General features: G+C 39.1%; 2 protein-coding genes and 1 pseudogene across 4 annotated transcripts in view; 1 reads left to right on the top strand and 2 right to left on the bottom strand.

Annotated features, from left to right (window-relative positions):
* Positions 1-2,369: 2,369 nt before the first annotated feature.
* Positions 2,370-2,488, bottom strand: LOC118605514 (annotated as a pseudogene).
* A 13-nt stretch (positions 2,489-2,501) lies between these two features.
* GCM2 (glial cells missing transcription factor 2) lies at positions 2,502-9,867 on the bottom strand. The gene is made up of 5 exons (XM_016118783.2): positions 9,770-9,867; positions 6,067-6,319; positions 5,820-5,932; positions 4,592-4,717; positions 2,502-3,546 (listed from the first exon to the last, which is right to left on the bottom strand). Exons 1-5 carry the CDS (start codon positions 9,857-9,859, stop codon positions 2,608-2,610), a joined length of 1,521 nt encoding a protein of 506 aa, XP_015974269.1. The 5' UTR covers positions 9,860-9,867; the 3' UTR covers positions 2,502-2,607.
* Positions 9,868-13,409: 3,542 nt separating this feature from the next.
* Positions 13,410-18,531, top strand: part of SYCP2L (synaptonemal complex protein 2 like) — a 71,644-nt gene continuing 66,522 nt past the window's right edge. For all 3 annotated transcript variants that reach the window (XR_004955755.1, XM_016118782.2, XM_036237154.1), the window contains exons 1-4: positions 13,410-13,776; positions 15,280-15,348; positions 17,169-17,306; positions 17,604-17,723. Coding sequence is in view for 2 of the 3 variants with exons in the window: in XM_016118782.2 (XP_015974268.2) it covers positions 13,768-13,776; positions 15,280-15,348; positions 17,169-17,306; positions 17,604-17,723 (336 nt within the window). In the remaining variant the exon portion in view is untranslated. The remainder of the gene's footprint in view (positions 13,777-15,279; positions 15,349-17,168; positions 17,307-17,603; positions 17,724-18,531) is intronic.

Below are 18,531 nucleotides of genomic sequence, written 5' to 3'. Positions count from 1 at the left end.
TAAAAATATTAGAATGAATTTGGGCTATTAAAAATATTAAGTCTATCTATGATGTTTTATAATTTAAAGAAGGATAAAAACATATTCTCTCCCATTAAGCAGACTACACAGTTAAATATTATTTCCTTGTAAAAGTTCAGCAACCAAATCGTTTATGTAAATATATTTTTAGCCACTTTGTTCAATTCATTTATAATATTTCAAACAAAAATGAAATTAAATTGTAATATTTTGTTCAGTAGGAGTGCTAGATAAAATACAGGACACCCAGTTAAATTCGAATTTCAGATTAAAAAAATGAATAAATTTTGTATGCCCATGTAAAAATTGGGATATACTTATACTGAAAAATTACTTGTTATTGATCTTAAATCTAATTTATCAAGGTATCCTGTATATTTATTTGCTAACTCTGGCAACCGAATCACTCAGGCAGATATCATCTCACACCTGTTAGAATGGCTATTGTCAAAAAGACAAGAAATAACGAATGCTGGCAAGGATGTAGATGGAGAAAACACTTGTGCATTGTTGGTGGGAATGTAATGTAAATTGGTAAAATCACCATGGAAATAATATTGAGGTTCCTCAAAAAATGGAACTACCACAAGATTCAGCAATTCCTGAAAAGTATTATGCACCCCTGTGTTCACTGAAGCATTATTTATCTTAGCCAAAACATGGAAACAACCTAAGCTTTCACCAACAGATGAAGAAAATGTAAAAAATAAATATATGGTATTTTAGTCATATAAAAGAATGAAATCATCCCATTTGTGACAACATGGATGAGTCTTAGGGGCATTATGCTAAGTGAACCAAGTCAGACAAGGACAAATACCATATGATCTCACTTGTACGTACAATCTTAAAAACAAAAAAAAAATACAGAATTGAGCTTCTATATACAGAAAACAGATCAGTAGTTGCCAGAGTCAGGGGGTGGGTGGTGGGTGAAATGGGTAACGGGGATGTCAACCAAAATTAAAGTTAGAGGATAATAGAGTATAAAAAGTATTTATTTGAGCAAAAAGAGCTATAGCTTGGGAGATACAAATTCAGATATCAACCTAAATCGTGCTTAGGAGAGAACAAACAAAGGTAGGATTTATAAAGGCTAAAAAATCACAAAATGTAATTCTTTCATGCAAATAGGTCACTGGCTAGGTTAACAGGGATTGGTTAGTTCCAATATGCAAACTAGGGAGGCAAAAACTGCAGGGAGGACGTGAAGTCCATAGGTTTCAATTCAGCAGTTGTTGTTCCAGGATGTTTATGCCTCAGCCTGAAGCTGAGTTTAGCAATATATTTAGCAACTTAATAGCAACTCTGAGAACTGAGACAGAAGATGTGCAGAGGCCCCACTTCCCTAATAGCCTCTTGACTCTAATTTAAATGACTTTCTTAGCTATGCTTATTCTTCCACTAATTTTCTCTTAACAGGGATGGAAAGGTACAAAAATATAAATAAAATAAACTACATAACTGTCAAATAGACTACTATGTTTTAATCTATTATAAAAATGGTTTCTCAAAAATATGAACATTTTTTCCTGTTTTGAAATAAGCATAAGCTACTTTAAAACTTCTTTATTACATTTAATTGAATATTATCAATTACATTTATGGGAAGTAACAAAGGAACAGTAAAGCTATATTTGAATAAAATAGCTTGATTTTAATTTTGAAACCTAATCAGAAAAATATATTTTAATACAATAATAATCCATTAAATACACATCATCATTGGTAGGCTGTCTCTCTTATGAAAATATTCATTAGTATTAAGAAAAGTATTTGGTCAACACTGGAAAACAAAGTTCTCTTAAGAACAATTGCATTTTATCATTGCAATATTGCAGATTTTTAAAAAAGCTGTAGGTATATACTTTGGAGATAAAATGATCAAAATTACTTCCTGAAGCTATGTTAACGGGTTCTAAGTGTTAAATAAAAATCTTATGAAATGACTCTGGAGATGAGATTGTAAAGATTTCTTTTTGAAGCGATTCTGACAACCTGTAAGGACCAAATAAAGATTTGTGAAATTCCCTAGTATGGTCTGACGGGAAAAGGCTTAAAATGATAACCATGATTCTTGATTTCTACTCTAGCTAATAAGCAAGGTGAACTTAGTTTATTAAATCTTCATGGTCTCAAGTTTGCTTATTTGTTCATTTGGGAGCGTCTAGACCTAGTTCTGTGCAGTGAAATGGGTTTCACTTTTGTCTATCTATGTATCTATCTATCTATCTATCTATCTATCTATTTATTTATAGGCAACCCTTGGTTGACCTTACAGATTGCAAGGACCTTGTCATCTTAAGATCCCTTATTTATTTATTTGTTTGTTTGTTTATTTGTTTTTACACCTACAGCATCTGGTCTTCCTAGGTGGTCTCCCATCTAAGTACTAACCAGGCTCAACCCTGCTTAGCTTCAGAGATCAGAAGGGATTGGGCTTGTTCAGGGTGGCATGGAGATAGATGAAATGGGTTTTAGAATGTTGTCCTACATAAATCTCCCAACTTGACAAGAGATAGTTGCCATCTGCTTGTTTCACTGCCTGCATGGACACCAACATTATGTTGTGCCCAGCTTTGTTGTTTAAAAGTCCTCATTGCCATAGCTAAAGAACGGACTAACTCTATCTGAATAACTGATTGCAGACCCTACTCCAGAGATACACACATCCCAGGCCTCTGCTCTGTCTGTCCTGGAGGGAGCTGACTCTTGAGAAAAAGCCAAAGTGGGTCTGATGGCCCTGCAATCTCCTGGGATTTTCAAAGGAAGCGACCCTGTTGGAGAGGATGCCCTGGTGACTGTTGCTGGAAGGTCCAAGGCTTCCGGATAGATGGACATCGGCATGTTTTCAGAAGCATAGTTACAGCCCGAAAGGTTCTTAGTTTCCTGCACATTGTCACCGTATTTCAGAGCAGAGGGCTGGTAGGCCTGGTAGGACACTTTGGTGGTGGTGGTGATCACAGTCTGTAGGGCTGGGGCACCAGGTGGGGGAGTCGTGAGGTACCTGCAGGGAAGCTCTGGGTTATGATAAGGGCGAGTGGCCATAGCCTGGAACTGTCCAGGGTCAGTCCTCTCCCCAAGGCCAGCTTTCCCAAGAGCTGATTTCCAGCCATGTTGTTTACTGGTGAAATCGCAGCTTCTCTCGAAGCTGCAGTATGAGTTGACGTTATATTGTAGTGCATTCAGATGAACCCAGTCTGCGTCATTAGGTTTATTGCTGGAATCTTTATAAATGGTAGGATATGGGCTTGAATTTGTATAACCAGGACTTGCCAATTCATAGCTGCAAGGTGGTCTGGGAAAATAGATTCTTGGATTTGCATATTTCTGAAAGGGTGGCATTATTTCTCCTTGAATGGTGGCTAGGTCACAGGCAGCTTTGTAAGCATCAGAGTTTGGGAGGGAAAAGCAATGCTGCCCTGGAATAGGGAAGCCAGTGTCAGCAATTGTATCAAACTCTTCTAGATTTTCCAGAGGAGGTATGTTGTTGAAATGGTCACTGTCGTCTTGATCTTCTCCTGCCTAAAAAATGACAAACATTTTTATTTGTAAATCAAATGGAAATAGCATGGATACTCTCACCTGTAACAGTAGCTAACCAATCAAATAAAAATAAACTTCCAGTTGGTGGGTTCTACCGTTGTGAGCACTGTGCTGCTCAGGTACATGATCTGGGTACATGATCCAGGGGTTGCATAGCTTGAGCTTGCTCAGGCATGAATATCACACTGATGAATGAGGCAGGGTGGGTCTGAGTGACAGATGGTCCTCCTTCCGGCTCCCATACTATGTTCATAATAGTGGAAACTCTTGAGGCTGATATAGACCTGGTTCAAATTCTGACTCTGTTGCTCATTAATTGAACAAGTTACTTAATCTTGCTTAGCCTTCCTTCATAAATAAGGAAATGAATCATATATCTAAAGGAAGCTGGCAATGTTGGTCAAAAATGATCTTTTCCAAATCCAAACCACTAATTTAAAAAGGTACATGCATCCCTATGTTGACTGCAGCATCAATTTTTAAAATGGGACTCAATAACAGTAACTTCCTCTTCAAGGCTTTTGCGACTGCTTCATATGTGAAACTCTTAGACCGTATGTGCTTAGCACATAGAAAGTGCTCAATGTCATTTTCTCTTATCCTCAGACTAATACTCTGTCTGCTTGGCATCTTTAGTTGAAAAGCCAAACTGGATTGAGTTTCCCAAAGAACTTCTATCTGTTTTATATAAACAATGTAAAGGACCCTCTCAAGGATACATGCTAATTCATTGTTGGTATGCACATATTTCTTTATTACCATTGGATAACCGCCCTTGTATCAGGATGTCAGTATACATCCTTACTATATCATTGACTGTGGAGATAGTTTGCTTTTTTGAAAAAGATAAAAATGAAATTAGAAACACTAATGTTGATTAAATGACTCTTTGTTAGAGATATATAATTTTCATATAAATCAAATCTTTCTGATGAATGTGTGACATTGACATTTCAAATAATTATCAGTGTATTTTGTGATGAAAATAAACACAGACCATGGTGTAATGGCAGTTTCCCATTACCTCTGGTTCTCGAATTCTCTTTTTCTGAGGTTGGTAAAAAGAGGCCATTTGTCTCTTGATGGCACTTCTTCTAGCTTCTGTCTCTGATTTACTCTCTGGTCTTGGGTGATCATGAACTCCTTTGGCCTGCATTAATAAGAAAATAAATCATATATTTGTTCTTTTAAAGGAAGCTGGCAATATTGGTCAAAAATTATGTCTTCTCCAAATCCAAAATGTTAATTTAAAAAAATACATACATCCCTATGTTCACTGCAGCATTATTTATAGTAGCCAAGATATGGAAGCAACCTAACTGTCCATCAATAGATGACTGAACAAAGAAATGGTGCGTGTGTGTGTGCGTGTGCGTGTGTGTGCATATGTGTGTACAATAAAATATTACTTGGCCATGAAAAAGAATGAAATTTTGCCATCTGCAACAACATGGATGGACCTAGAGGGTATTATGCTCAGTGAAATAAGTCAGACAGAGAAAGACAAATACCATATGATTTCACTTATATGTGAAACTTAAAAATAAATAAATAAATAAATGAAACAGAAACAGATTCATAGATAAAGAGAACAAACTGAGGGTTTTCAGATGGGATGGGGGCCAGGAGGCTGGGTGAAAAGAAGAAAGGATTAAGAAGTACAATTGGTGGTCACAAAATAGTCAAAGGGATGTAAAGCACAGCATAGGGAATATAATCAATAATATTGTAATAACTATGTATAGTGCTAGGTGGGTACTAGACTAATTGGAGAGGGATCAATACATAAATTATATAAATATCTAACCGCTATGTTTGTACACCTGAAACTAATATAAAATAATATCGAATGCCAATTGTCACTGAAAAAATTAAAATTAAAAAAATTATGTCTTACCCTAGATCCCGAGTTGTTGTTGTTGTTGTTTTTTCCCCAAACTGACAGGGAAAAAATTCTTGAACTGATAAAACAGCATCAATAATAGACATCTTGAAAGGTTACCTAACAGTGCTTTTACCATATTAAACCAACTATAATTACAACATAGCTCTCTCTCACTCTTCCAGAAAACACAGTAAGTGGGCTAATTCCTAGGAGCCAGGTAAGGTCCTGGGAGCCCTGGCACCTATTTCTGGCTATCAGGACTGTATTTGATTAGGTCCGGAGTTCCTAAGGCAGGTGGTTTGGTCTCAAAGGTATGATGAAAATGTCCATCACAAACGTACTCCCTGCCCCCACATACTAGGTCTACCTGAAAAAATATGGCATTGCCGTCAAGTCGCCAGAAGTTGGTTACAGGGTATCCACTGTGCCCTCGACAGGGAATCAATTCCAAAGCCGAATGACAGTTGGGGCATGCTTTCTCTGCAAAGCCAGCGGGGAGAAATATTAGTAATAGCCCCCACCTCAGACCCTTTTGAAGAAAGAAAGGGGAAATTAGCTGGGAAGAGGGAATTCATGACTGCAAGGCAGCCCCCAGCCCAGGCCTGCGGCCTCACTCTGCTGCTTGAGCCGCGCCTTGTCGCAGATGGCAGGCCGCAGCTGCAGGCGGGAGCCATTGGGCAGGGCACAAGCCCGCGCACACACCACCACGCCCAGGCACGACTTCTTGAGGATGTGGCCGTTGTGGTTGTTGGTGTTGCGCATGGCCCAGCCGCTCAGGTGGCGCTGCGCCTTTTTCTCGTCGCTGCGATAGATGAAGCGCACATAGCCATCGGGCCACTCACAGAAGTGGTCGAAGTGGGCTGGCTCCTGGACAGATGCACAAAAAGAAGAGCAGTCAAGTTTATCAAGCACAAACCTGACACATCGTGCTTTAAGTTTTTCCAAGCACATTAGAATAAAAATTGTTTTTCGAGATCCAGAAATGTTGTAAAATTAAGAAATCGTGCTATCTCAGAATACTACTCATTCTGCCTGTGAAGCCTTTCTGACAATTGGCTAGTTGATGTGTATTGTGCTTATCTTCCAAATGCTGTACATGTATCAATTCATCTATACTTCCTAAGACACACAGACAATGGGTAATATTATTATCCTGCATTTTACCGAATGAGAAATGGAGGCCAGAAAGGTTAATTGACTTGCCCAAGTTCACACAGCTAGTAAAAACTGGTTCTAAGATTTGAGCCGTAGCTGTTTGATTCCAGAGCATGCTCTCCTTACCACCATATTATACCACCTCCTGTGGGTTTAAATGTTGAAAACATTTTCAAATTAAGTATCAAAGTGGGAGGGCAAAAAGTGATTGGAATGCTCTCTCACCATGCAATTGAGCCTGTAAATATATTTACTTCGACCCAGGGCTTTTTCTTCAAAAGTCCTTGGCTCTATCCCAAACTGTCAGTTACTGCTGTCAGTGATACCCAGGGCAGCATGAGAGATGCAAAAACAGCTTTCCTTGCTCCTCGGAACTTAGCTCTTTAAGTTTTCAAAGATATTGTGATGAAGAGCATAACCATCAAGGTAAACCTCACCACTGAGAGAGGCCTCCTGAACACGGAACCTCTCCCCAGAGCAACGTGAATTGTTATTCTCAACAAAGTGCCCTGAGGCTGTGATACTAAATAAAATACTGAGAATTGCTTTAATAATATTTCCTGTTTAGTGGTCTTTGTCCATATTATGCATAACTTATACCACAATGTCTTTCCTATACATAAGTTTAATATAAAATTACCCTTTAATTTGCACGCATTATTCACCAGGTACTCTTTAAGGCAGTAGTTGGTAAACTAGAGACCGTGGGCCAAAGCTGCTGCTTGTTTCAGCATGACCCACAAGCTAAGAATAATTCATATATTTTTATGGTTGGGAAAAATCAAAATAATTATATTCTGTGTCACATGAAAATTATATGAAATTCTAATTTCAGTATCTATAAAAAAATTGTAGTGGAACATGGACAAGTCTATGGCTGTTCTCACACTACAATGCAAAATTGAGAATTTTGGGACAGAGGTAGTATGGCTCACAAAGCCACATTATGCAGTATCTATAATCCTCACAGCACCCTTGTATGGGCATCATTACTCTTATTTAATAGATAGCAAATGGAAGTTAGAGAGACAACCTTCTATGGTGACACAGATCTTCTGGGATTGGAGCAGAAGATTTGTGGCAGCCAGACCCCACTGGCTTTACTGATATGACAGACTCAGAAGAGTATTATTGAAGTAATAAGGCATTTGCATCTTCTCTCCTTCCTGCCCCTCAGGAAAATTAGATAACAGTATTTGTAGAAAAAAGTATTCTCAACTGGACAATTCAGACTTGTGTACATTGTTAGCATATTACATTCTAATAGGAACAGGTAAATGGGCAATTTTATTTCCAAAACCACGAGGATATTGTTGAAATCATTATTACTAATAGTCATTATTATCTTTTCCTGAAAATATTAGAACTGCCATAAATTGATGGATTGACCTAAGGTCAGTCACTAATGAAATATATGATGATGTACTAAGTTTATACTAAATGCTAATATCTTTGTTGTTAAAGTGAACATTTCAATTTAAGAAACTTAGTAACAAATTGACAATTTTCCAGAAGAGAGTAGTCCTTCAGCACTGCCCTGTAAGAGTATAGACTAGATATCCATGTCTCACATCGGCTACCAAAGTAGTGATACTTAAAATGAAGCCATAGAGACTGTATTTTAAAATTAAAACAAGAATGGAGGACTCCAGGATTGGGTTTCATTTGCTCTAATGTGTTGGATGTATAAACACATGCACACACATTCACAGATGAGCATGCACATGTTGAGCATGACAATAGACAAGATTGTTTGTTATCTAGTTCTGCCACTTGATAAGAGGTGAGTAGCCTGCGACTAAAGCAAATTCAGGAACTGTCTCAAGGTCATACAGCCAGTTTTGCTCTTTCTCTTTCAGTTAGCCAAAGCAGGGCTAGAAACCTAAGTCTTTCCAGTTCTCTTTGTATAGCTGAGTGCACCTGTCTGTTTTGAGATATTGCACACACTCTCTGCTTAATAATCAGTTTCCAAAAAAGAAAATAACCCACATTTATATAGAAAGTCTAGAAAACACTTGAGAGGGGAGCCATCTTTCCATTATTTAGATCTCTTTTCTAAAATGCAATATTAGATTTTTTTTTCTATGAAGATTTATGTGGACTGAAGTCAGTGAAAATGAGATGCTCTTGCTGTACTGAGGTCCAGTTTTACAAAAAAAAAATGGTACAGTGTGACTTTAAAGTAGGCAGACAGTAAAACAAAAGAAACTATGAATATGTACAACCAAAAATCTCTGATCTCTTTGAGAGGATACACAATTTTATTAATGAATTGCTGTCCATCTGGACTCCCACATAGCACACAGATGCTGAATAAATGCAAGTCTCTTATTCCTGTGCCACGACATTGTTGGAAGTCCACTTTTGCAAATGCTTGGGAGGCCACTCTCACTGTCCCTCCATGTACATACACACAAGACTTCGAAGTCACTCCTCAGGTTTTCCTCCAAATCAGTGACTAAGCATAACCGCCAAGCTCATTCCCTGGACTTGGCTCCAAACCACTTTGTTCCATTTAAAAAATCTACCTTGGACGGATGGTGATGTCCTTGTCATTAGAGAAATAAGTTCAGACGTTATTTCCAAAATCCAGATTGCACAGGCTCCCTGGTCAGCATGTCAATGAAGCTTCCTAAGAGCTGTGTTTTATCCAAGCAGCCTAGAGTGTCTGAATAAATTGCTCAAGTGGTGCTATTTGTTTCAGATTCAGGTCACCACTATTTACAGTACTATCTCACCGTTTTTGCTGCGTGTGAGGCAGCGCACCTACATTCGCTAAGATTCTCCCCTACATTTTTCATGGATTTCAAAGAATGGATAAGGAATCACCTGATTGCTACCTTGGTTAAAATAAAGTGAGGGATGAGGCGTCCTGCTTGCTCTTCCCAGAAGATTGGTAACTACTTTCGGTGTATTTTTAAACAAGCGTAAGGAAAGATCTAGGGGAACCAACATCTCTAAATCCAACTCTGCTCTTTGCAGAGTTTTTCTACAGCTGAGGACTCTCGTGTGTGTGTGTGTGTGTGTGTGTGTGTGTGTGTGTGTGTGTGCGCGCGCGCGCGCGCTTTGGAGTGGGGATGGGGTCTGTCCACAGTTTTTGCAAGGACTTGAATGCCACCCCCTCTTCTTTGGACGGACAGCGCTACGCCGGGTGTCACGCACCTGAGGCATCTGCGGATCGTTGATGTCCCAACTGAGCTTCATCCCGTAGGAGTGCACACAGTTCACCCTCTGCTGTGCTTCCGTCGGCATCTGCCCACCTTACTAGCAGTCTCCGGCAAGGATCCTGAAAGATAGAAGAAAACAAACCTAGAAGTGCGAAAGGTGACGCCCCCCGCCCCCCAACCCTTTTTAGAAAGGCAGAGTGTTGGGGGAGAGTGAGGGGGAGAGAGAGAGGTTTTGGAAATCCAGAAGTTAAGGACCCGGGGGGACCCCTGTTCTTGGCCACGGTGTTGAAAGGTCTCCCCTCGGCGGCGGCGTCAGTGCCTGGCAGCCGCCGGCAGGTTTATATAGACACACCTCCCCCTGCTCCTCCTCTCCAGCTCTCACGCTCCAGGCACCTCCCGGACAGAGCTAGGAGGAGGTTGACTTGAGTCCTTCGGGTGACAAGAAACTGAGTTAAGATGTTAAGGGGCGCGGGTGGATGTGTGGAAGTTGAAACGCCTCATTTAAGTTGAAATTCTCCCCCCGTCCCCCAATTTCATCCCGCCTTTGGGGTTTCGGATTGGGTTTAGTTGCAAGCTTTTGAGACAGAGGCTTTCGAGCAAAATCTGGAGAACCAATACTAAATTTCCAGGTAGCGCAGAAACCGTAGCGTGCAACGCGTCGCAGTCTGAATAACTGCGCCCTCGCCCACGGGGTGGGACCGGCCCTCTTTGAGCTTCTTCTACTCCTAGCTTTTGCTGTAGCTGTAGCTGTTCTGCGCGGCAGGGAGTTTGCGTTTTTTTTTTTGTTTTTTTTTTTTTGGTAGGCGGGCGGTGTCGTCCGAGGGAGTGCCAACAGTCTCTGTGCACCCATGCTCCTAGGGGGTGCGGACGGATACCGCCCAGTGGGCAAAGAAGCCTAGAAGGTGAACCTGGGCAAGGTGGAGGAAGATTAGCTAGGCGTGGCTGAGGGTGAGAGAGGAGGTGAGCCCCGCGGGCCCGCGCGCGCGCGCGCAGAAGCGCTCTCAGAACCCGCAGTTTTCTTTCCCGCTTGGGCTCCCTCTGATCCTTAGTTTCCTTATCTGCTTCCAAGAGGGATTAGGGCTCAATCAATTCTCAGTCGCCATCTATCTCACACCACTCTTAAAAATCGTCTTTATTAGTAATACCGCACAACAAAGTCGCATTTACCCTTATTCTATCTGGGAATACTTTCTGGAGACTCTGGTAGCCTGGTGAAGGGGCGTAAAGACACAATGGACTCCCCAACGCTGAGACCGAACCTGCTTCATTTGTTTATCTGCCTCATTGCAGTGATTCCAGTATCTGGAGGCGTCCAAAATAATCGATTGAAGTGATTAAATCGTTCATTAACTACGCCGGCGCGGCGGGAGGTGTTTCCGTAATTTATTCCCTGAGCTTTTGTTCTGCAGGCGGCACGTTTAGGTTCCCAGCCCAAGTCGAAGAGCCGGTCCCTGGAGGCGGACCACTAGGATACTTCAAATCTACATCCCTCCATACCCCAAGGCTAGAGCGACCTAGACCTTGGCATCACGGAGCTGGCAAGGGGGCGCCGGACTGATGCTAAGTGGGACCAAGTTGGGAAGGAGCCCAGGCCAGGGCCTCTTGCAGGATTAGTCTCTTCCTTTGGCGAAAGGTTTTGGAAAAAGCAGATGAGATTTAAAACCTGTGCTGAACAAACATCCGCGCTGCCGCTCCTCTTACCTCCCTGGTCTGGCTTGTTAGAAAAGTTGCAGATGGGAGGAGGTTTGGAGGACTGGGTGAAAAAGGTGAAGGGATTAATAAGTACATATTGATAGTTACAAAATAGACACAGGAATGTAAAGTACAGGATAGGGAATACAGTTAATAATATTGTAATAACTAAGTGTGGTGCTAAGTGGCTACTAGATTTATCAAGGTGATCACTTCGTAAGGTATATAAATGTCTAACCACTTATGACGTACACTTAAAACTAATATAAAATAATATTCAATGTCAGTGATAATTGAAAAATAAAATTAGCAGCTGATCAGCAGAGAACTCCTCAGGGGAAATCGCAGCTTTGGGCATTTCCCCTAATTTTCTTCTTTCTCTAGTTTCAAGCTGGGATCCTCCTCCCAAACAGAACGGAAAAGTCCAGGTAGAAGAAAATGGCTTTTTCATCCCCCAGTCTCCTCGCCCAAAATTTCTCATCTCTCGAAAGGTCTTATAGGTCAGGGTTCTAATTAAAATCACTCTCACATAATAGCAACGAAGGTCTGGGAGTCAAGGAAGAAGAGTGAAGAAGAGTGTCCAGTCTTAATCCACAGATTTTCATTAACCGACTGCAGAAGGTTCCTGGAACTCCCGTCATTCGTTTGCTTTTTATGTTGTTGGTTTTGTCTTTTAAATGTAATTTTTGATAGTTATTTCGTTGTGATAGTTTAACACAATCTATACTTTAAAATGTTTTTAATATAACTTCAAAAACGATTTAAAATCACCTCTGAGAATGCATAGAAATTAATGTCCGGTCTTGTAAACATTGTTAGAATATTTCTTGTCTCTATAATGTTCTTAGGGAGTATTTACCCTTCAAAAACATAAATAAATACAATTTTTATGTTAAAACCAAGTCAATTTATAGTTTTCTCTAAATGGATTCTGGTGGCCAAAGAAATGTAATAGAGTTTACACCATATTTAGTTTGAGAAGAATTTTAAAATATACATATTCCAAATCGCCCTAAAAATTTTTCTATGTAAAACATGTTAGCAAAAGAAACAAATCAAAGTGAAAATATAACAAAATAAAAATAAACCATGGAATTTGGAAGGACAGATTTTCTCCCAAATGCCTGAAATTAATGAATGTTAAAGTTTTAAACTCTAATATTAATAACTTCATTATATTACTATATTATATTGTTTATATTAGATTATTATATTTTCTAAAATACATTTAAACTATATTTTGTTTATTTTATAAATCGATATTTTGTTAATTGTTCAATTATCCTTCAATTCTTTCCTGCAGTAATAGTTGATTCAGAATACTTAGTTCTTCCTTGCTATTTTGAAATCGTAAAAGCCCATTAATTCGAAAGCAGGGAAGAAAGCTTTGAATTTGCTAGGTTGAGATTAAAATAGGTAAATTAATGTAAGTATATTTACATCATATTTGCCAGGAAATGGCTATTACGAGCTTTGAAGTAAGTATCATTTTGAATGGACTGGAGCTGAGTGCATAGTCCTGGGCTGACTAGCTGGTTATATTATGTTTTCTTGGATGTAAACAAATATCTTCTGTAAACATCATGATGCGAAATACCCATAGCATCTAGTTATAATACAAGTTGAGTTTTACACAAGCAATGGGGCTAATTTTTTTTTTTAAGAGAACCAGTTCCACTTACTTTTGCCACTGTGTTCACATAACAAACGACCTACTGCCCTAAACCTGGCCGTTTGTAAACATTCTTGTCGGACTAGAGGAAATGGGTAGAAAACAAGCAAACTGTTTGCTTTTTTGTTTGTTTTTGGTTTTGACTGAGTACACCAAAGTATTAAAAAACACACCTCCTTCTGTGATATCAGGAATATACTCTCAGTTTCAGGTACAAATCTGGTTCCTGTGGGGAAAGTTCAGCTTTCGTCTAAATCAATATAAAAGTACCAGAAGCAGCTCAACCAGCTGTTAAAGGTGGAGAGAAAACTGCCCGCTTCCGCAAAGGGAACGCCTATCAACGCAGAAGTTTGCACGTAAAGAATATTTAAATAACGCCGTTCGTATCCTTTGAGTAATCTTAAAATGTGTGTGCGTGTGCCCAGGTAGCCTGACCAAGATTGCTAGTTACTTGTAAGCATATGTTGCAGGTCAAATACTGGATTCTAGTAGATTTCAGGGACGCGTTCATCAATTAGACTTCCTGGCAAAAACTGGGAGCCAACAGCCGCGGTTGATCCGGGACCTTCCGCGCAGTTGCGTGGCGCGCGCGGCGCGTGGGTGCGCAGTATCGGGCCAGGGCCCTCAGGATGCAGGCGGTGAGTGACTTTGGGACGACCCAGGCTTTCGTTTCACCTGGGCCTTCTCTACGCGGGTCGAGGGGGTCGTGCCAACGGGCGTTAGGCACAACGCCTCTCGTGTTCGCCCGGAGACCTGGTGCGGACTACCATGCCCCGCCGCCAGGGGACTAACCCTTCAGGGAGGGGCCTTTTGAGCGCTTCCGCCGCGTTAGGTTTGCTTGGAATTTACTTAGCCTTTAAGAGACTTAAGAGGCAGGAGGGAAACCTCAGGTCCCTTGCTGATAAAGTTCTCTGGGAAGAAGAAACTGAGGAGTTAATGTTTGGAAGGCAATAAGTCGTTTTTTTCCAGGTTGCTTGGGATGTTAACCCATACCGTTTCCCCACTTGCTGCATATATAGTGCAGTGACATTCACCCATCCAGGCCACAGATCTGTGGTTCCAAGTGCTGGGACTTCATTCAGTTGCCCCCTGCCAATGATAATTCTTAAAACACCGTGACCCAGGGTGCGGCATGGATTGGCACCAATCCTCATACTTTTCAGCATTAATTTAATTGCATACACTGCTGGCGGAAAAAAAAAAAAAAAGTCTGGGTCTGGATTTTTTAATTCATCCTAATTTTCATATTATAAATAATGACAATAATATTGTAAAATATGCATGCATTTAAGGATTTTGGCAAACTGCATATAGAAGTAGGACTGTTAGCCCAAGCTAGATTTTAAAAAAACTTTATACAGCATAGGTAATATAGTCAATAATATTATAGCAACTATGTATGGTTTTAGGTGGTAGTAGACTTACAGGAGTATCATATAAATATCTAACCATTATGCTGTACACCTGAAATGAATAACATTGAATGTCAACTGTAATTGAAAAATAAAATAAAAACTTAGAAATTAATTTTTTGTGTGTATTATACTTTTCAATTAAATTGATTAAATTAATTGTTGGGGTGAAATGAGCAGACGAAATGCTGTTATTTAACATAGAACAATGTGTTGTGGAAATTAGGATGGTAGACCCAGGGATCACTTCTTGAAGAAAATGTGTAAAAATTTACTACTAAGTGTTTTGTAAATTCTCTTGTGGTAGTGATTGATATTTGATCCTTGAAGTTTCAGTATAAGTCCTAGAGTAACATTTAAAATTCACGTAAATCAGAAACATGAAGTTTAAACTCATGACTGGGCTTGAAATGCACTTTTAAAACTTTATTTCACAAGCTCTTGTTCTAAAAGCTTCATTAATTCAAAGCATTTCTTTTTATTTTGTAACTCACTACAGGGTTTAAATTGACATTTTTCATGTGATTGTTTATAATAATGATGTTTGCTTTGCTTCTTGTGATAGGGAAGGTTGGATAAAGTTTTTAAAGTAATATCTTAGACTTACAATCAGGGGCATGAGGAAACAAAAAAATTGTTTAGAAAAAAATATGCACCTTTATTTTGTTTTATTTTTAAAACTTGAAATGCATTTCTTTAAAGATTGTTAAATCTTTTTATTATACGCAGGAAAAGGAAGGTCCTTTGCAGTCTGTTAAGGAAGATGATGGGAGTGGAATGGCCCAGGATGCTTTCTATGTAAAGAAAAGTTAATTTTGTGTTCTTTGTGTGTGCTCTTTCTAGTTCTATGTTCCATGGGCTATCAGCACAATTGTTTCTTCAGTTGTTCAAGCCAGAGGCAGAGAAACCTTCTTTGCTTTTCTTCTCCTTCCCTAATCTCCCACATCTGATTTATCATCATGTCTTGTTTGTTTTACCTTTGACTATTCTATCAGTATTCTAGTCTAATCTAGTCTAAGCTTTATTTATTTATTTATTTATTTTTTGTGCCAGGAACTATTCTAGGTGTAGGTAGACAGTATTGAACAAAACAATAGTGTGCCCTCGTGGAGCTTACAGCCTGGCAGTGAGCCTAAAAAACAGGATACTAACCAAGGGAAAGTAGTAAGAAGAAAAGAAACAGGGTACTGTGATGGAGGATAATTGAGGGTGGAAGGAGGCACTTGGCTTGCTTCAGCTAAGGTCCTAGAAGACCAACCTGGAAAAGTGATGCTGAAGCTGAGGACTGAGGGATGACAAGGAACCAGGTGGAAAATGTTGGGGAGAAGTGGTCTAGGCATTGAAAAGCCAAGGCGCAGAGGCCCAGAGGCAAGGGCTTATTCTAGGACTCCTTAGCAGGAAAGACATGAAGAGGAAGTTGACAGATTAAATCATGCAGAGCCCTACAGACCAAAGCAAAGGGTTTGGATTTATTCTGAGTGCAGAGAAACCAGGCAGAAAGCTGAGTTGCTAAATCAGAGACTCTGAATGTGAATCTTAGCTGGATGATCACATGCAGGTTCTTAACCTTACCCAGCCTTGCTATCATTATCCCCAGATAAAGATTCTAACCTGTCAGGGTGTTGGTGAGGATTAAATGAGAACATCTGCAGAACACTTAACATATTTGTCATTATAAGTTTCGATATGTGATAACTTGAAGAAAATACTCTGTTTAACTTTAATTTCAAATGCTGTCTTATTTAAATCATTACTGAAAATAAGTGAAATTTTGGGCTGTATACAATAAAATGCCTTATTAAAATATATTGTATATTGTAATGTAGTTTATAGGGTTCAAGCAGATTTTTAAAAATAAAAATCATATCTCTATAGTACAGATATTTAAGGAAGCGTTATTCAAGTATGTATACTTAGAAGTATGTCTTGGCCAACGTTTAGGCAGAAGAGATCAGTTTCATTCGTTGTGGCAATTTGCATATTTATCAGCTTCCATTATCTGTAGTTATTAGAGTTGGATTTATTTTCTTTTATGATCATCCATGTCGCTTAATGAATGATTATAGGTTGAGTATTTTAGTGTTTTAGAATTTCTAACATTGAGGATAAAGCCTCTTTACCCACAGACATCTGTAATTCAAGTGTGGTTTCCCTTAAGTCAGTGGTTCTCAAACGTTAGCGTGCATGATAACCACCTGAAGAAACCCACCCCCAGAGTTGCTGATTCTTAACAAGCCCCAGGTGATGCTCATGCTGCTGATGGTTCAAGAACCACATTTTGCAAACTACAGGCATAGCTTGTTTTAGTGTGCTTCCCTTTATTGCACTTCACAGGTGCTGTGTTTTTACAAACTGTAAAGAATTGATTACAACTCGTTTTATTGCAACACTTGCTTAACTGGTGGTCTGAAACTGAATCCACAGTATCGCTGTAGTATGCCTGTACTGTCTGAAGCCAATAAACTCAGTCGTTGGCTATGTGATTATTTACTGTTGAAGATATAACTATCTGTATTTGTCCTTGAGTATTTCCACACTAAATTATTATTGATGATAGAAATGTTACTATGAAATGTTTTTTGGGGAAAAAAGTAATTTTCAAACTATCAACTTTCCAGCTTCAAGGACTTATTATTGATGCTTTTCATGGTAAAGGATTTCAGAGAATAGAAGAATATTTTCAACAGAGAGTGAGCTACATTCCTCAAAAATATAATCATCTTGTATTATACCGTCTTGACAAATCAATAAATAAGGCAAGTAAGCTGTTTTGTTTTCTGACCAGAATACCAATGTGTAATTATACTTTTTAAGGCTCCTTCCCTCAGTTATATTTTTGAGATATAATTTGACACAGCACTGTATAAGTTTAAGGTGCACTGCATAGTCATTTGACTTACATATATTGTGAAATGATTGCCACAAGTTTAGTTGATATCCATCATCTCATATAGATATAAAAGAAAATTTAAAAATATATATATTTTTATGAGAATTGTTAGGATCTTAAATTTTATTGTAAGGTTTTTAACTTAGTGTGGTCTCATACCTAGGCACTGGATAAAAATGAATTTCCGTGTGTTTCACTGTTGCTGAAATGTATTCAGATATTCTTCATTGATGGCCTCAAAGAAGATGAGCCTTTGCTAATTCAGCAGGGATTGATCCCAAAGATAAGTGTCATGTTTTAATTTTGTATGGCTTTGGGTGACTTAAAGAACTTGGATAGATTCAGCTTTCTAGTTAAGTTTGGTATTTCTGTGCCTTTGAAATCAAATTTGAGAGGTTGGTAACAATACTTCTTGCCCATATCCAATCAAAACTTGAGTTTAGCCTGGTTCCTGATATATGTGCTAAACAGGACACTTTGATAGTGCATATTAATGAGTCAGATGCAATTCCCTTCTGCCCTTGACAAGCCAGTGCAGTAATCATGGTTTTATTAGAGAATTTGACTTAGGAATTTAGGATGAGTAAGTCCTCTGGAGGTGGTGGTGAGGGGATCTAAGGATTGTGTTTATACAAACCATATATTTAATTTTGCATTTAGTCCCACCCAATTCCCTGATACACACTTAACTCATGCAGATAAGAGGAAGTAGTGAAGAGAAGATAAAATTTTGAAGGATATGGAACAGGACATCTCTGGGGTACCTTGGAACCTTGAGCTGGTTTTTGGGGGGATGAGTTGGTATCTGCCTCAACCTGAATTTCCTATTTTAATTTAAGAATACCCTCCCTCAAATTTAAAGTCAGACCAAATCTCCCCTGGAGTTTTGAAATCCTGAGAATTTTCATATTCCATGGGAATTCTAATTGGTGATGGAAATTTCATAGCCATAATTTAGACACATCCACATGTGCTGTTATTTCATGTAGATTTTAGCCAAGAATAGATTGATATTACCGAAGTGAACGGGATACTAGATTCTGTACTTCTAAAACCAATTGTGGTTACAAGTCAACACAAACTGCTGGGAT

The sequence above is a fragment of the Rousettus aegyptiacus genome, unplaced genomic scaffold, assembly GCF_014176215.1.
Source record: "Rousettus aegyptiacus isolate mRouAeg1 unplaced genomic scaffold, mRouAeg1.p scaffold_m13_p_1, whole genome shotgun sequence".
NCBI classification, from domain to species: domain Eukaryota; kingdom Metazoa; phylum Chordata; class Mammalia; order Chiroptera; family Pteropodidae; genus Rousettus; species Rousettus aegyptiacus.
Note: the sequence above shows the minus strand (reverse complement) of the source record. Positions and strands in the feature narration are given on the sequence as shown.